General features: G+C 42.7%; 2 protein-coding genes across 3 annotated transcripts; both read left to right on the forward strand.

Annotated features, from left to right (window-relative positions):
* Positions 1–2,071: 2,071 nt before the first annotated feature.
* On the forward strand, positions 2,072–4,241 carry LOC125278809 (zona pellucida sperm-binding protein 4-like; the record flags this gene model as incomplete). The annotated part of the gene is made up of 5 exons (XM_048208142.1): positions 2,072–2,354; positions 2,438–2,630; positions 2,709–2,856; positions 2,938–3,010; positions 3,113–4,241. Coding segments are annotated over 5 exons (780 nt in total), but the record flags the coding sequence as incomplete, so codon positions are not given.
* A 148-nt stretch (positions 4,242–4,389) lies between these two features.
* On the forward strand, positions 4,390–13,113 carry LOC125278613 (zona pellucida sperm-binding protein 4-like). 2 transcript variants are annotated; one of them, XM_048207910.1, is made up of 9 exons: positions 4,390–4,925; positions 11,418–11,616; positions 11,696–11,883; positions 11,955–12,052; positions 12,121–12,278; positions 12,362–12,554; positions 12,624–12,771; positions 12,850–12,922; positions 13,004–13,113. In XM_048207910.1, the coding sequence occupies exons 1-9, from the start codon at positions 4,425–4,427 to the stop codon at positions 13,078–13,080; spliced, it is 1,635 nt and encodes a 544-aa protein (XP_048063867.1). In that variant the 5' UTR covers positions 4,390–4,424; the 3' UTR covers positions 13,081–13,113. The 2 variants fall into 2 exon arrangements, with proteins under 2 accessions (XP_048063867.1, XP_048063866.1); XM_048207909.1 differs by lacking the exons at positions 11,418–11,616; positions 11,696–11,883; positions 11,955–12,052; ... (3 more) ...; positions 12,850–12,922; positions 13,004–13,113 and adding exons at positions 5,195–5,382; positions 5,454–5,551; positions 5,620–5,777; ... (2 more) ...; positions 6,352–6,424; positions 6,510–6,620 and having other exon boundaries at positions 4,396–5,124.
* Positions 13,114–13,953: the final 840 nt, after the last annotated feature.

The following is a 13,953-nucleotide window of genomic DNA, read 5'->3' on the forward strand; positions in this document are numbered from 1 at the left end:
GGTGAAGTAGGCTCATTAGTAGGCTGGTGCAAGGCAGAAAAATCTTATATTTACCATTATTCCATTTATTTTCTACTTTTATAGCACAAGAGATGCTTTTCAGTTTTGTAGCTTGTGATCAGCCCTATAATAAAATATGACCTGTGCTAGAGTGCATTGTTTACTGCTGAATACACTAGAGGCTTTACTGTACCAACTACCTCAGGCAGACCAAGTTAGGTGGAACAAACTCTAATTTGCACTGCTGTCTGTTCAAAATGGAGAAACAAGACTGTCCTCCAAAAAGAAGCACATTATTACGACCTATATTTACATTTTAAAGTCAGGCGCCCTCTAGCTGGCATAAAAATAATGACTGTCGTGTTATGTCTGTCGGCATGAAATGACTTATGAGCGTTGTTACCATTGAAAATGTGTGTTCATTTAAATGCAATGCGTGGACTTTACACCATTTGTCCCATTTCCATTTAGCAAAAATATTTTATTAACGACTACACCTACCCTTAGTGATTTATAGTGCATATACACTTTGAGCACATGCGTTCCCTGGGAGCGAACTCACGATCGCATAGTTATATATTGCACCTGTATTTAGAATCATCCATTTGTGATCTGATCAACCAAAACACCTTAAAGGATTAGCTCACTTTACAATTAATTTCCTGAATTTACTCACCCATGTCATCCAAGATACTCAGGTCTTTCAGTCAAAAAGAAATTAAAGTTTGATGAAAACGTTCCAGGATCTCTCCATATAGTGGACTTCAATGGAGCCCAAACAGTTGAAGGTCAAAATTAGGTTACAGCAATCCCAGATGAGAAATAAGGGTCTTATCTAGAGAAACCACTGCTTTGAAGCTGCAGTGAAACAGATTGACCATCAACCCTTTGGGCTCCATTGAAGTCCACTATATGGAGAAATCCTGTAATGTCTATCAAAAACCTTAATTTCTTCAACAAAAGACACGAACCTCTTGATGACATGGGGGTGAGTAAATTCAGGAAATTTAAAAATTGAACCAAAAAAAAAAAAAAAATCTCTATAATGTACTTGGTGCTCTATTGTTGCACACCAATTTTGTACTTAAGTACTAAAGAATTTAGTATATTAAGAACATCCAAGTGTACTCAACTGTGCCTTTGAGATGGCATGAAATCTGAAAAAAAAAAAAAAAAAAAAAAATATTCCATACCAAAAGACACCAGTATAGTTTCACGTTTCATGCAGTTTATTAAAACTAAATTGACTCAACCAGGTTAACTTCTTCTTCCTGTAGAAGAAATGGTAGAAGCATGAGGGGCATTTAGTGAATTCTGAAGTCAGTTTACAGCAGTCACACTTTTCCTAGCACAGCTTTGTACACAGGAGCCAGAAGAAAAAAAAAAAAAAAAAAAAAAAAAGGGATTACTAATATTGAGTTCAGTTAAGGAGCATACGGTAACGATCATCCTGGTAAGGGCATCTGAAAGGCAAAGCAGTCAGAAATGCCTTCCAGCACACTAGAAGGATAAAGACTAGCCATACTCACCCATCAACCAGAAGGTCCCACTGGGGTAGACTTGAGTGGACTCAGGGTTGATGTCGCCCAGTAGCGTCCCAGCATCAGGACAATGTTGGGATCAGTCCTCTCCAAAATGCGCACCTCAACATACACAGGCTCCCGCAGGACTTTTGTGACTGGATAATCAGAATCACTGTAGTAGGATGTGTATGCCTCATCCCCTGAGGAAGAACACTGGTGTTTAACCAGAAACTACTGCAACCTGGAGTTTCAGAAAGGCTTTAGGCATACTTGGGACAGAGAGACACTCACCTTCTGCACAGCCTTTGGTGACACATTGACCATTTGCCAGTCTAAGCTCCACCCTGAGGGGTCCAGGAGCAGCTACTGGTGGAGGTGGAGGAACAGTGTTGACCTCCACAACCAGAGCTTCCACAGAAGTACCAGAGTACCTACACTGGAAGAGAAGCCTGGACAACGAACAGTGAGCTTGTAGCATTTGTCATGGATTAAGAAATATGCTGAAGCACACATCACCTACTCAAAATGACTGTCCCTTGTGATGGAACCAAGTGGTCCAATCCCCACTTCATACGAGGTCATCCTGTTTTCGTACACCACATATCCACTGTCCTCCTGCAAACAGTAACACTATTGGCATCCAGTCCATTTCAAGCCATGCAGAAACAAGCAGCTATTCACCATCATGCTCGTACTCTGGTACTTCTGTGGAAGCTCTGGTTGTGGAGGTCAACACTGTCCCTCCACCTCCACCAGTAGCTGCTCCTGGACCCCTCAGGGTGGAGCTTAGACTGGCAAATGGTCAATGTGTCACCAAAGGCTGTGCAGAAGGTGAGTGTCACAAGTATGCCTAAAGCCTTTCTGAAACTCCAGGTTGCAGCAGTTTCTGGTTAAACACCAGTGTTCTTCCTCAGGGGACGAGGCGTACACGTCTTACTACAGTGAATCTGATTATCCAGTCACGAAAGTTCTGCGGGAGCCTGTGTATGTTGAAGTGCACATTTTAGAGAGGACTGACCCCAACATTGTCCTGATGCTGGGACGTTGCTGGGCGACATCAACCCCCAGTCCACTCAGTCTACCCCAGTGGGACCTTCTGGTTGATGGGTGAGTATGGCCAGTCTTTATCCAGTCTTTATCAGTCTTTATTTATAAGGCATTTCTGACTGCCTCTTTGCCTTTCAGGTGCCCTTACCAGGATGACCGTTACCTGACCACATTGATTCCAGTGGCTGGATCATCTGGTCTTCAGTTCCCAAACCACTACAAGCGCTTTGTTGTGAAGATGTTTACGTTTGTGGATCCGACATCACTGGCTCCTCTGCAGGAAACCGTATGCTCCAGTCTGTCTTCAACTCTTAATGGTCCTTTTTTATAGTGTATTCTATGTCTTAACCCTTTCCCCCTCTGTTAGATCTTCATCCACTGTAGTACAGCAGTGTGCCATCCCTCTTCTGGCTCCTGTGAGCACAGCTGCACTAGGAAAAGTTGTTTATTATTATTATTATTATTATTATTATTATTGACTTCAGGAACGATAAGAATTTTGTCTCTAAATGCCCCTTGTGCTAATACCATTTCTTTTACAGGAAGAGACACTCCCGTCAAGACCATCTCTAGTGGGCAAACTGTGGTTTCTAGTGGAGAAGTTAACCTGGTTGAGTCAATGTAGTGGTTTTAATAAATTTCATGAAACCCAATATTGGTGTCTATGGTACTGATTTCTGAATGGAGTAGGATCTTTCATAACAGAGTTTTGGTTCCATGCGGCTGTGCATTATAAACTAACAAAACAATCCAAGCTTCTGCCCAAGCAATTTAATTCAACTTCCAAACTCAAGTTGTTAACCTGACCCCCATTCTTCATTTCAGATGGTATCAACTTTAAGCAAATCTGTAATTAGTATCAACCTGCATTAATTATCCTTTTGTCCCAATATTTGGATCTGCAACAATGACTAAACCTTGTATGGCAGGTCAGTAGTTGGTGACTTCAGATCTGTGTTTTGTTTACATGGAGATAACTAACGTTTTCAAAAATTTGCACTTTGAAACCCATTTTCAGGCCTCAAATGATGCTGTCATGTAAATGAATGGCCAAAACGCATACGTTTTCCGTTGTTAGTTGAAAAGGTGTCGTGTAAATGGCCCCTAAAATGTTTTGAGCTTGTCCACTTTCAACCACTTCCAGAAGTAGTCAAACTCGTTGAAACGCTCTTGTCATGTGTTTGAACAGCCACAGAAGACCGCCTACTGACCAAGTGCGTAAACATGACAAGAGCACTAGCCAGATAGGATTTCAAATTTGAGGTATATTATCACATCAATTGCAGGGCTAGCCTGCACCCTGCTGCATAAAATATTGAGCTATACTTAAGGATTTTGATTTTGCAGAGTGTGTGCTGGATTTAGGAAAAGCCTTTATTGTATAAATTACTGTATTTTATAATGCATAATTTAATAATAGAGCAGCTATGGCGGAGACAGGCTTACAATATCATTGTATCATTATCCCATTTGTAAAACTTTTGAATCAGTCTGAATTTACAGGCCCATTGCCATGAGATCTCCAAGATGTGTTTCAAAGAAAAAAACTCCAGAATTGCTAACACAACTATTATATTCAGTTAATGAAGGATAAAGGCTGAAAAAATAATAGTATATTATTCTGAAATCAGCCCAATATGTGCTTTTATGTATGTTCAATAAGGGTGGAAAAACAAGGAAATTTGAACCTTAAGGACCAATGGAATCACCCAGTTGCATAAACTCCCACTAAAGCAAGTCTGGAGAATCATGACTGTTAATGAAGTGGGAGGGATTATTGTTAATTAGCCAAAATCTGTAGAGTACAAAAAGACCAAAGGGTAGCATCTCAACAGTGTGATTAGCTGTTGAACAATGGCAGGAAATTGGGGTGTTGTTCAGTCTCTGCTACTTTGTGTGTGGGTTTGTGCTTTCGGTCATGCTGTTCCACAGTTGAGTAATCTGCCCCAGAATCCTCAAGCTCTGATGTTCCAGCAAACTGACCAGCGGTCTCAACAGCCAGCTCAACAACAAGCTAGTCAGTTTCCTCAACGGTTTCAACAGGCTGCTCAACAAGCTAGTCTGTTTCCTCAACAGCTTCAACAAGCTAGTCAACAGTCTCCTCAGCGGTTTCAACAGGCAGTTCAGCAACAACCTAGTCAATGGTTTCAACAGGCAGCTCAACAAGCTAGTCAACAGTCTCCTCAGCGGTTTCAACAGGCAGTTCAGCAACAAGCTAGTCAACAGTTTCAACAGGCAGCTCAAGCTAGTCAACAGTCTCTTCAGCGGTTTCAACAGGCAGTTCAACAACAAGCTAGTCCGTTTCCTCAACAGCTTCAACAAGCTGGTAAACAGTCTCCTCCACAGTTTCAACAGGCAGTTCAGCAACAAGCTAGTAATCAGTTTTCTCAGCAGTTTCAGCCTAAGCAGCCAGTGGCGCAGGCAGAGCCCCTTGACAAATGTGCTGTAGCTGATTATGAGCAGATCCAATGTGGACCACCTGGTATCAGTGGTGCTGAGTGTGAAGCTATCAACTGCTGCTTTAATGGACAGCAGTGTTACTATGGGAAGGCAGGTAAGTGTTGAGTCAATGTAAAGGTGTTCATGTTAAACTGATCCTCAGTGTTAACCTGCTCTTGTTCCAGTGACTGTCCAGTGTATAAGAGATGGTCAGTTTGTGGTAGTGGTGGCTAGAGATGTTACTCTGCCTCGATTGAGCCTGGATTCAGTCCGTCTCCTTGGTGGAAGTGATCCACCTTGCAGTCCTGTGGGATCCACACCTTCCTTTGCTATATATCAGTTCCCCGTCACTGCATGTGGCACAAGCATGATGGTGAGTAGCTGCTTGTGGTGGTTCTGCATGGCTTGAAATGCACTGTATACCAATAGTGTTACTGTTTGCAGGAGGATAGTGGATATGTGGTGTATGAGAACAGGATGACCTCCTCATATGAAGTGGGGATTGGACCACTTGGTTCCATCACAAGGGACAGTCATTTTGAGTAAGTGACGTGTGCTTCAGCATATTTATTAATCCATGACAAATGCTACAAGCTCACTGTCTGTCCAGGCTTCTCTTCCAGTGTAGGTACTCTGGTACTTCTGTGGAAGCTCTGGTTGTGGAGGTAAACACCATTCCTCCACCTCCACCAGTAGCTGCTCCTGGACCCCTCAGGGTGGAGCTTAGACTGGCAAATGGTCAGTGTGTCACCAAAGGCTGTGCAGAAGGTAAGTGTCCCAAGTATGCCTAAATCCTTTTGGAAACTCAAGGTTGTTGCAGTTTCTGGTTAAACCCCAGTATTCTTCCTCAGGGGACGAGGCATACACATCCTACTACAGTGATGCTGATTATCCAGTCACAAAAGTCCTGCGGGAGCCTGTGTATGTTGAGGTGCGCATTTTGGAGAGGACTGACCCCAACATTGTCCTGATGCTGGGACGTTGCTGGGCGACATCAACCGCCAGTCCACTCAGTCTACCCCAGTGGGACCTTCTGGTTGATGGGTGAGTATGGCCAGTCTTTATCCTTCTAGTGAGCTATAAGGAATTTCTGACTGCCTCTCTGCCTTTCAGATGCCCTTACCAGGATGACCGTTACCTGACCACATTGGTTCCAGTGGCTGGATCTTCTGGTCTTCAGTTCCCAACCCACTACAAGCGCTTTGTTGTGAAGATGTTTACATTTGTGGATCCATCATCACTGGCTCCTCTGCAGGAAACTGTATGCTCCAGCCTTACCTGACTCTTAACAATCCCTTTTTTTTATAGTGAATTCTATGGCTTAACCCTTTCCCTCTGTTAGATCTTCATCCACTGTAGTACAGCAGTGTGCCATCCCTCTTCTGGCTCATGTGAGCAAAGCTGCACTAGGAAAAGTGAGTCCTTGCTGTAAACTGACTTCAGGAACCATGAGAACCGTCTCTAAATGCCCCTCATGCACCTGCCATTTTTCTGTTACAGGAAGAGACACGCACATCAAGACCATCTCCAGTGAGCAAACTGTGGTTTCTAGTGGAGAAGTAAACCTGGTCATGTGAACTTGGTGGTTTTAATAAACTGCATGAACCATTATTAGTGTCTTGTGGGTTTTTTTTTTTTTTTTTTTTTTTTTTTTTTTTTTTTTTTTTTAATTGGTTTGGTGTGACCCTGAGTTCCATTTGCTTTAGCAAGGCTGTGTAATCTGAGGTGCTTAACTTGAACCAAATAAGCCAAGCTTCTTCCCAGGCCATTTAACCATTTGCCAAACTCCAGTTAACCTGGGCCCCCATTCTTCATGTTCCATATGCTATCAAAGTAAGGGTTATTAAAAAAAAAAAAAAAAAAAAGTTTATTTAAACCTGTGACTTTGGACTAGAATAATTGCATTGATTTTCAAACATGCCTGAGTCTTTCTAAGGTCACTTGATGGAATGCTGTATGGTGAAGCTGCACTCCCAGAATTCAAACCACCTCTATCCGCAAATCAGAAGTAAATTGGGGCTGAAATGTGTAACATGGGCCTTTGACACTTGAGTTGCATCTTCTGTTGTCACTATCAAAGGTACTCTCTCCAGCCACAGGTTTGATCCACCATAGTATGAGAGTGAGTAAACCCCTGGGAGGGTGGCAGTGGACCCACCAGGTTGACATTAAAGGTGCTAAAGAGGTTTTTTTTTTTGTTGACAGTTTTTGAAATGAGCACATGCATAAGAACAACCCCACCTCCTTCACAGCTTATTTAGAGGGAACACCTCCCAAAACTCGTGCACGAGTATCGGAACACGAGTGTTTACCACCAGCATTCGCTGTGTTAAGCCGGGCACACATTTAACGACTAGCTAAAACATTCTGACTATGCTCAACATACAGCGATTGTTTCCTGCTCCTGAAGCAGATTTATATACTTTCACATGGAATTTGAACACCAACTGTAATCACAGACTGAAAGCAACTGGCTCTGACTGGACGCGTTTGAGTGCGGTCAGTCATAAGCAATGTTCCCTCTAATTTTTTTTCTCACTGAGCAAAACTTTTCTCTGTTGAGCGCACATTTTGGCCACCTGAGCAAAAACATACTGTATATCAGACCTGTACAATGAACGTAAACACACACAAAAAAATGGTTTTATCATGCAACTGTAACATTTAACTTTAATGTGCCATTTCTATTTTATTTGACCCTTGATGTGACTTAGTGATTTATTAAATAATATGAAAACAAGCAGTTCAGTCACTAAATTAAGCACATTTTAGGTTACTTGAGATTTTTTCACATTGCTGTATTAACTGTACCAGTCTTTACCAAGAAATTATATTAAAAAAGAATTTCTGTCCTCCTGCAGGACAGTTCAATTCTTTATAATAATATAATATGAGCAGTTACAGTGATGGTTTGGGACAACCATAATGTGTTTTTGTACAGTCAATTATTAGCAACAAACAGTGTTAAACCATCAAAATTACATGTTTATTGCTTATGAATTTCCCAGATTTTCTATACCAGGAGGTTAAGATTTTTCATGACAAGGAGCCCTAAACAATCCCCTTGTGAGATAAATTTTTTATTAGGCTTACATTATAATATAATAAAATATAATATAATATTTAAGTATTTAAACTGATATACAGTATTATATCAGTTTAAATGCTTCCATTTGTTTTAATATATTATATAGTGAAAACAACCTGAAGCATTTAAACTGATAGCTAAATATTTTTAAGAAAAGTGAACGTTAACTCGTTTATAGTTATCTAAACATCCCTGAAACCCACACCACCACCACACACAATAATCTATTTAAACGGAGGTATATCACTGATGTATTTTGAGTTTTTAAGCTACACCTGTGGTCAGGGCCGGATTAACATAAGGGCTAGGTGGGGCTGAAGCCCCAGGGCCCGCGGGTAGAGGGGGCCCGTGATTGGCTGGAGGAAATGAGATTGACAAGTCATAGGTGGTTGATTTGTGTCTAATAAAATAACAAGAAACTGTGCCTGACTGATAAATCACCGTCCAATCAAAATCACTTTACAATTCGCGCCATGACATCGGGAAACGCCTCTTTGCGTTATGCTATCGCATGTAGACTACAAAATGGGAAATTGGCCTTTATTGCTTATTCAGCCTCGCTGGTGTTCAAAATGATAAAAAAAAATTGATAGTGGTGCGCAAAAAAGGAAAAAATAAGCTTGAAAGGGAGAAAAAGGATGCTAGTCTTACAGCAAAAATTCCAAAACTAACTAGCTACATTACTTCGGTTCACATAAAACATACGAGCCAGTGGAAGACCCCACGTGCAGCGGCAGCTCACAATTATCTTCACCCACCGACACCGTCGCCGATCTGCGTGCTTTACACGTTGAAGAAGGTGAGGTAGCAGCTGCAGCAAGTTATTATTCTTATAACGAGCTAAGCCCTATTCGGATGGTAATTGTTTCTCATGAAAACGTAAGGTGTTTTCAACATTTACAGGGACGAGTCGATTGATTTTATTGCTGTTTGAATTCAGAATGTCAGTGTTTTTCTCTCATCATCATCACCCGTGTAAAAATCCCGAACACCAATGTCGTGTGACTTGTCTCCACTATCTGCCTTTGAAGCACATTCTATTAGTTGCAGTTCTGGTGCCTCCATCCGTACAACTCGACCTCGACACATTCACATCACGTTAACACAGCGGTAGAGTTACTCATGGGACACTGCACTTTTCGCAATCACAAAAGTTCTTTATTTGCATGTGCATTTATAACAATAAAAAAAAAAAAATTCTTGTGGTACAAGAAACTGTGGCATGGCAATCAGATGAAAGGGGGCCCTTGGTGTTGCTATAGCCCCAGGGCCCAATGTGTTCTTAATCCGGGCCTGCCTGTGGTGGGTGTGTGATTGTAAATGTCTGAGTTTTATTACCATTCTGTGCCCATCATCTGTTATTTCCACCACTTTTCATTAAAACATGACGTTTTATTTCACATTTCTTTTCATTTCGCGTTGCCTCTCGTATTGATGTATTTAGTCCGCAAACATGACAGTATTCTTACCGCGACTGATTTGGCTCAGGGCCAGCCAGCGCACGTGCTCAATCGTTCTCTTTCTATGAAACCTGTAAACCGCATTCACCAGTTCCAACTCTATAGCGACAATAACTCTATAGCGGTTGTCCAGAGCACTGCAATTATTTCTCATTTAAACTACTACAATCATTTTCATGTCTGTTCTCTGCGCGGCAATTATTTCTTCTGCGCGGCCGCGGCTTCAGAAGTGCGCGGCCGCGCACACGCGCAGCTTAGAGGGAACATTGGTCATAAGTATCAATTTACATTCATAATCGGCCTTACAATTGTTAAGTGTGTGCGCGACCTAAAGCCGTGGATTCATTATGTCGGACTCACCGCAGGTAACTCATAATCTGCAGTTGTTACTCCTGTCTCCTGACAAAAACATTGCATGCAGCGCCTGTGGAGTGTGGAAAGTTACTGGAGCGCGCAGCCGCGCGTCTCTCACATGGATCGTCATGGCAGTGATTGACAAGCCAGAGGGCCAATCGCGTAAACGATTGGCTGATGTTTTTAAGGCCCTACCTCATGCACAGATGATGTATATTAATATTATTACTTTCAGTGCACCTAATAAATAGTCTTTTATCAGTTAGTAAATACAGTTGCAAGTAATATTGCAAAAAAGTATAAAACAAAACATCCTCTTTAGCACCTTTAACATGGTCAAAATGTTGCTCTAGTACCTCAAATTTTCAGTGTTGCCTTGACCTGTCTTTGCACTTTAGCCTGCTGACATGCTACATAAGCTGAAACCCAGGTTCAAACATCCTCCTCCTATCCATGCCACACAAATTTTAAAGAGACCAGTTTCTGCAGAGCTTTCCACCCAGAGTGACAAACCTCGGCATTGTTGAAAACAGTTTGCCATCACTGGACGAGGGTGGCCTCTGGAGACATCAACCATCAGCGTAACTCCTGCCTCTTTAAAGCGAACATCTGCTATTTTCAAACTTGAGACAGCCGTTCTGTATGCCTGTACCTCGGGATCAGAGTACTGGTCAGCTGCTAAATGAACAAAGTCCATACCCAAGTGCACTGCTTGCACTGTGGCCCTGGAAAGGCAGTCTGCCACTACGTTGCTTTTTTCTTCAATGTGCTTGATTTTCAAGGATCTTGATCTTACAGTGTGCACAGGATATTAAATCAGCTATGGTTGAGACAGGCTTACAATATCATTGTAACATTATCTCATGTGTTAAACTCTGGAGTCAGTCTGAATTTACAGGCTGTTGCCATGGGAACTCCAAGACGTATTTCAAAGAAAAAACAATCCAGAATTGTCAAAATGTCAACTGTTGTATACAGCTAATGAAAGATAAAACAAAGGCTGGATTTAGAATGGCAGTTATAGTACTAGTACATTATTCTGAATTCAGCTCAATATGTGCTTTTATGTATGTTCAATAAGGATGGAAAAACAAGGAAATTTGAATCTTAAGGACCAATGGAATCACCCAGTTGCATAAACTCCCACTCAGGCAAGTCTGGAGAACCATGACTGTTAATGAAGTGGGAGGGATTATTGTTAGTTAGCCAAAATCTGCAGAGTACAAAAAGACCAAAAGGCAGTGTCTCAACAGTGTGACTAGCTGTTGAACAATGGCAGGAAATTGGGGTGTTGTTCAGTCTCTGCTACTTTGTGTGTGGTTTTGTGCTTTCTGTCATGCTGTTCCACAGTTGAGTAATCTGCCCCAGAATCCTCAAGCTCTGATGTTCCAGCAAACTGGCCAGTGGTTTCAACAGCCAGCTCAACAACAAGCTAGTCAGTTTCCTCAACAGTTTCAACAGGCAGCTCAACAAGCTAGTCAACAGTCTCCTCAGCGGTTTCAACAGGCAGTTCAGCAACAAGCTAGTAATCAGTTTTCTCAGCAGTCTCCGCCTAAGCAGCCAGTGGCGCAGGCAGAGCCCCTTGACAAATGTGCTGTAGCTGATTATGAGCAGATCCAATGTGGACCACCTGGTATCAGTGGTGCTGAGTGTGAAGCTATCAACTGCTGCTTTAATGGACAGCAGTGTTACTATGGGAAGGCAGGTAAGGGTGTTGAGTCAATGTAAAGGTGTTCATGTTAAACTCATCCTCAGTGTTAATCTGCTCTTGTTCCTTGTTCCAGTGACTGTCCAGTGTATAAGAGATGGTCAGTTTGTGGTAGTGGTGGCAAGAGATGTTACTCTGCCTCGATTGAGCCTAGATTCAGTCAGTCTCTTGGGTGGAAATGATCCACCTTGCAGTCCTGTGGGATCCACACCTTCCTTTGCTATATACCAGTTCCCTGTCACTGCATGTGGCACAAGCATGATGGTAAGTAGCTGCTTGTGGTTTTTCTGCATGGCTTGAAATGGACTGGATGCCAATAGTGTTACTGTTTGCAGGAGGACAGTGGATATGTGGTTTATGAGAACAGGATGACCTCTTTGTATGAAGTGGGGATTGGACCACTTGGTTCCATCACAAGGGACAGTCATTTTGAGTAGGTGATGTGTGCTTCAGCATATTTCTTAATCCATGACAAATGCTACAAGCTCACTGTCTGTCCAGGCTTCTCTTCCAGTGTAGGTACTCTGGTACTTCTGTGGAAGCTCTGGTTGTGGAGGTCAATACTGTTCCTCCACCTCCACCGGTAGCTGCTCCTGGACCCCTCAGGGTGGAGCTTAGACTGGCAAATGGTCAATGTGTCACCAAAGGCTGTGCAGAAGGTGAGTGTCACAAGTATGCCTAAAGCCTTCTTGAAACTCCAGGTTGCAGCAGTTTCTGGTTTAACACCAGTATTCTTCCTCAGGGGACGAGGCATACACATCCTACTACAGTGATGCTGATTATCCAGTCACAAAAGTCCTGCGGGAGCCTGTGTATGTTGAGGTGCACATTTTGGAGAGGACTGACCCCAACATTGTCCTGATGCTGGGACACTGCTGGGCGACATCAACCGCCAGTCCACTCAGTCTACCCCAATGGGACCTTCTGGTTGATGGGTGAGTATGGCCAGTCTTTATCCTTTTAGTGAGCTATAAGGAATTTCTGACTGCCTCTTTGCCTTTCAGATGCCCTTACCAGGATGACCGTTACCTGACCACATTGGTTCCAGTGGCTGGATCTTCTGGTCTTCAGTTCCCAACCCACTACAAGCGCTTTGTTGTGAAGATGTTTACATTTGTGGATCCATCATCACTGGCTCCTCTGCAGGAAACTGTATGCTCCAGCCTTACCTGACTCTTAACAATCCCTCTTTATAGGGAATTCTATGGCTTAACCCTTTCCCTCTGTTAGATCTTCATCCACTGTAGTACAGCAGTGTGCCATCGCTCTTCTGGCTCATGTGAGCAAAGCTGCAGTAGGAAAAGTGAGTTCTTCTGTAAATTGACTTCAGGAACCATGAGAATTCTCTAAATGCCCCTCATGCACCTACCATTTTCTGTTACAGGAAGAGACACACACGTAAAGACCATCTCCAGTGAGCAAACTGTGGTTTCTAGTGGAGAAGTTAACCTGGTCATGTGAACTTGGTTTTAATAAACTGCATGAAACACTTGGTGTCTTGTCTTGGGTTTTTTTTTTTTTTTTTTTTTTTTTATAAACGTGACTTTGGACTAGAATAACTGCATTGATTCTCAAACATGCCCAAGTCTTTCTAAAGTCACTTGATGGAATGCTGTAGTATGGTGGAGCTGCACTCCCAGAATTCAAACCACCTCCGTCTGCAAATCAGAAGTAAATTGGGGGCTGAAATGTGCAACTCAAGTGTCAAAGGCCCATGCTACATCTGCTGTTGTCACTATCAATGGTATTCCCTCCAGCCACCTGGTGGTCTGAGAGTGAGTAAATCCCTGGGAGGGCAGCAGTGGACCCACCAGGTTGACATTAACATGGTCAAAATGTTGTTCTAGTACCTCAAATTTTCAGTGTTGCCTTGACCTGTCTTTGCACTTTAGCCTGCTGACATGCTACATAAGCTGAAACCCAGGTTCAAACATCCTCCTCCTATCCATGCTACACAAACTTTAAAGAGACCAGTTTCTGCAAAGCTTTCCACCCAGGGTGTGACAAACCTCGGCATTGTTGAAAACAGTTCGCCATCACTGGACGAGGGTGGCCTCTGGAGACATCAACCATCAGCGTAACTCCTGCCTCTTTAAAGCGAACATCTGCTATTTTCAAACTTGAGACAGCCGTTCTGTATGCCTGTACCTCGGGATCAGAGTACTGGTCAGCTGCTAAATGAACAAAGTCCATACCCAAGTGCACTGCTTGCACTGTGGTCCTGGAAAGGCAATCTGCCACTATGTTGCTTTTTCCTTCAATGTGCTTGATTTTCAAGGATCTTGATCTTACAGTGTGCACAGGATATTAAATCAGCTATGGCTGAGACAGGCT

This window comes from Megalobrama amblycephala, linkage group LG11 (assembly GCF_018812025.1).
Source record: "Megalobrama amblycephala isolate DHTTF-2021 linkage group LG11, ASM1881202v1, whole genome shotgun sequence".
NCBI lineage: Eukaryota > Metazoa > Chordata > Actinopteri > Cypriniformes > Xenocyprididae > Megalobrama > Megalobrama amblycephala.

What these genes read in the sequence shown, in the direction of transcription:
- LOC125278613 (XM_048207910.1), top strand. Translation starts at nt 4,425, where the DNA reads ATGGCAGGAAATTGGGGTGTTGTTCAGTCTCTGCTACTTTGTGTGTGG. An exon ending in TGGGACCTTCTGGTTGATGG is followed by an intron (nt 12,555 to 12,623) that starts GTGAGTATGGCC and finishes TTTGCCTTTCAG; the next exon opens with ATGCCCTTACCAGGATGACC. An exon ending in TGGCTCCTCTGCAGGAAACT is followed by an intron (nt 12,772 to 12,849) that starts GTATGCTCCAGC and finishes TCCCTCTGTTAG; the next exon opens with ATCTTCATCCACTGTAGTAC.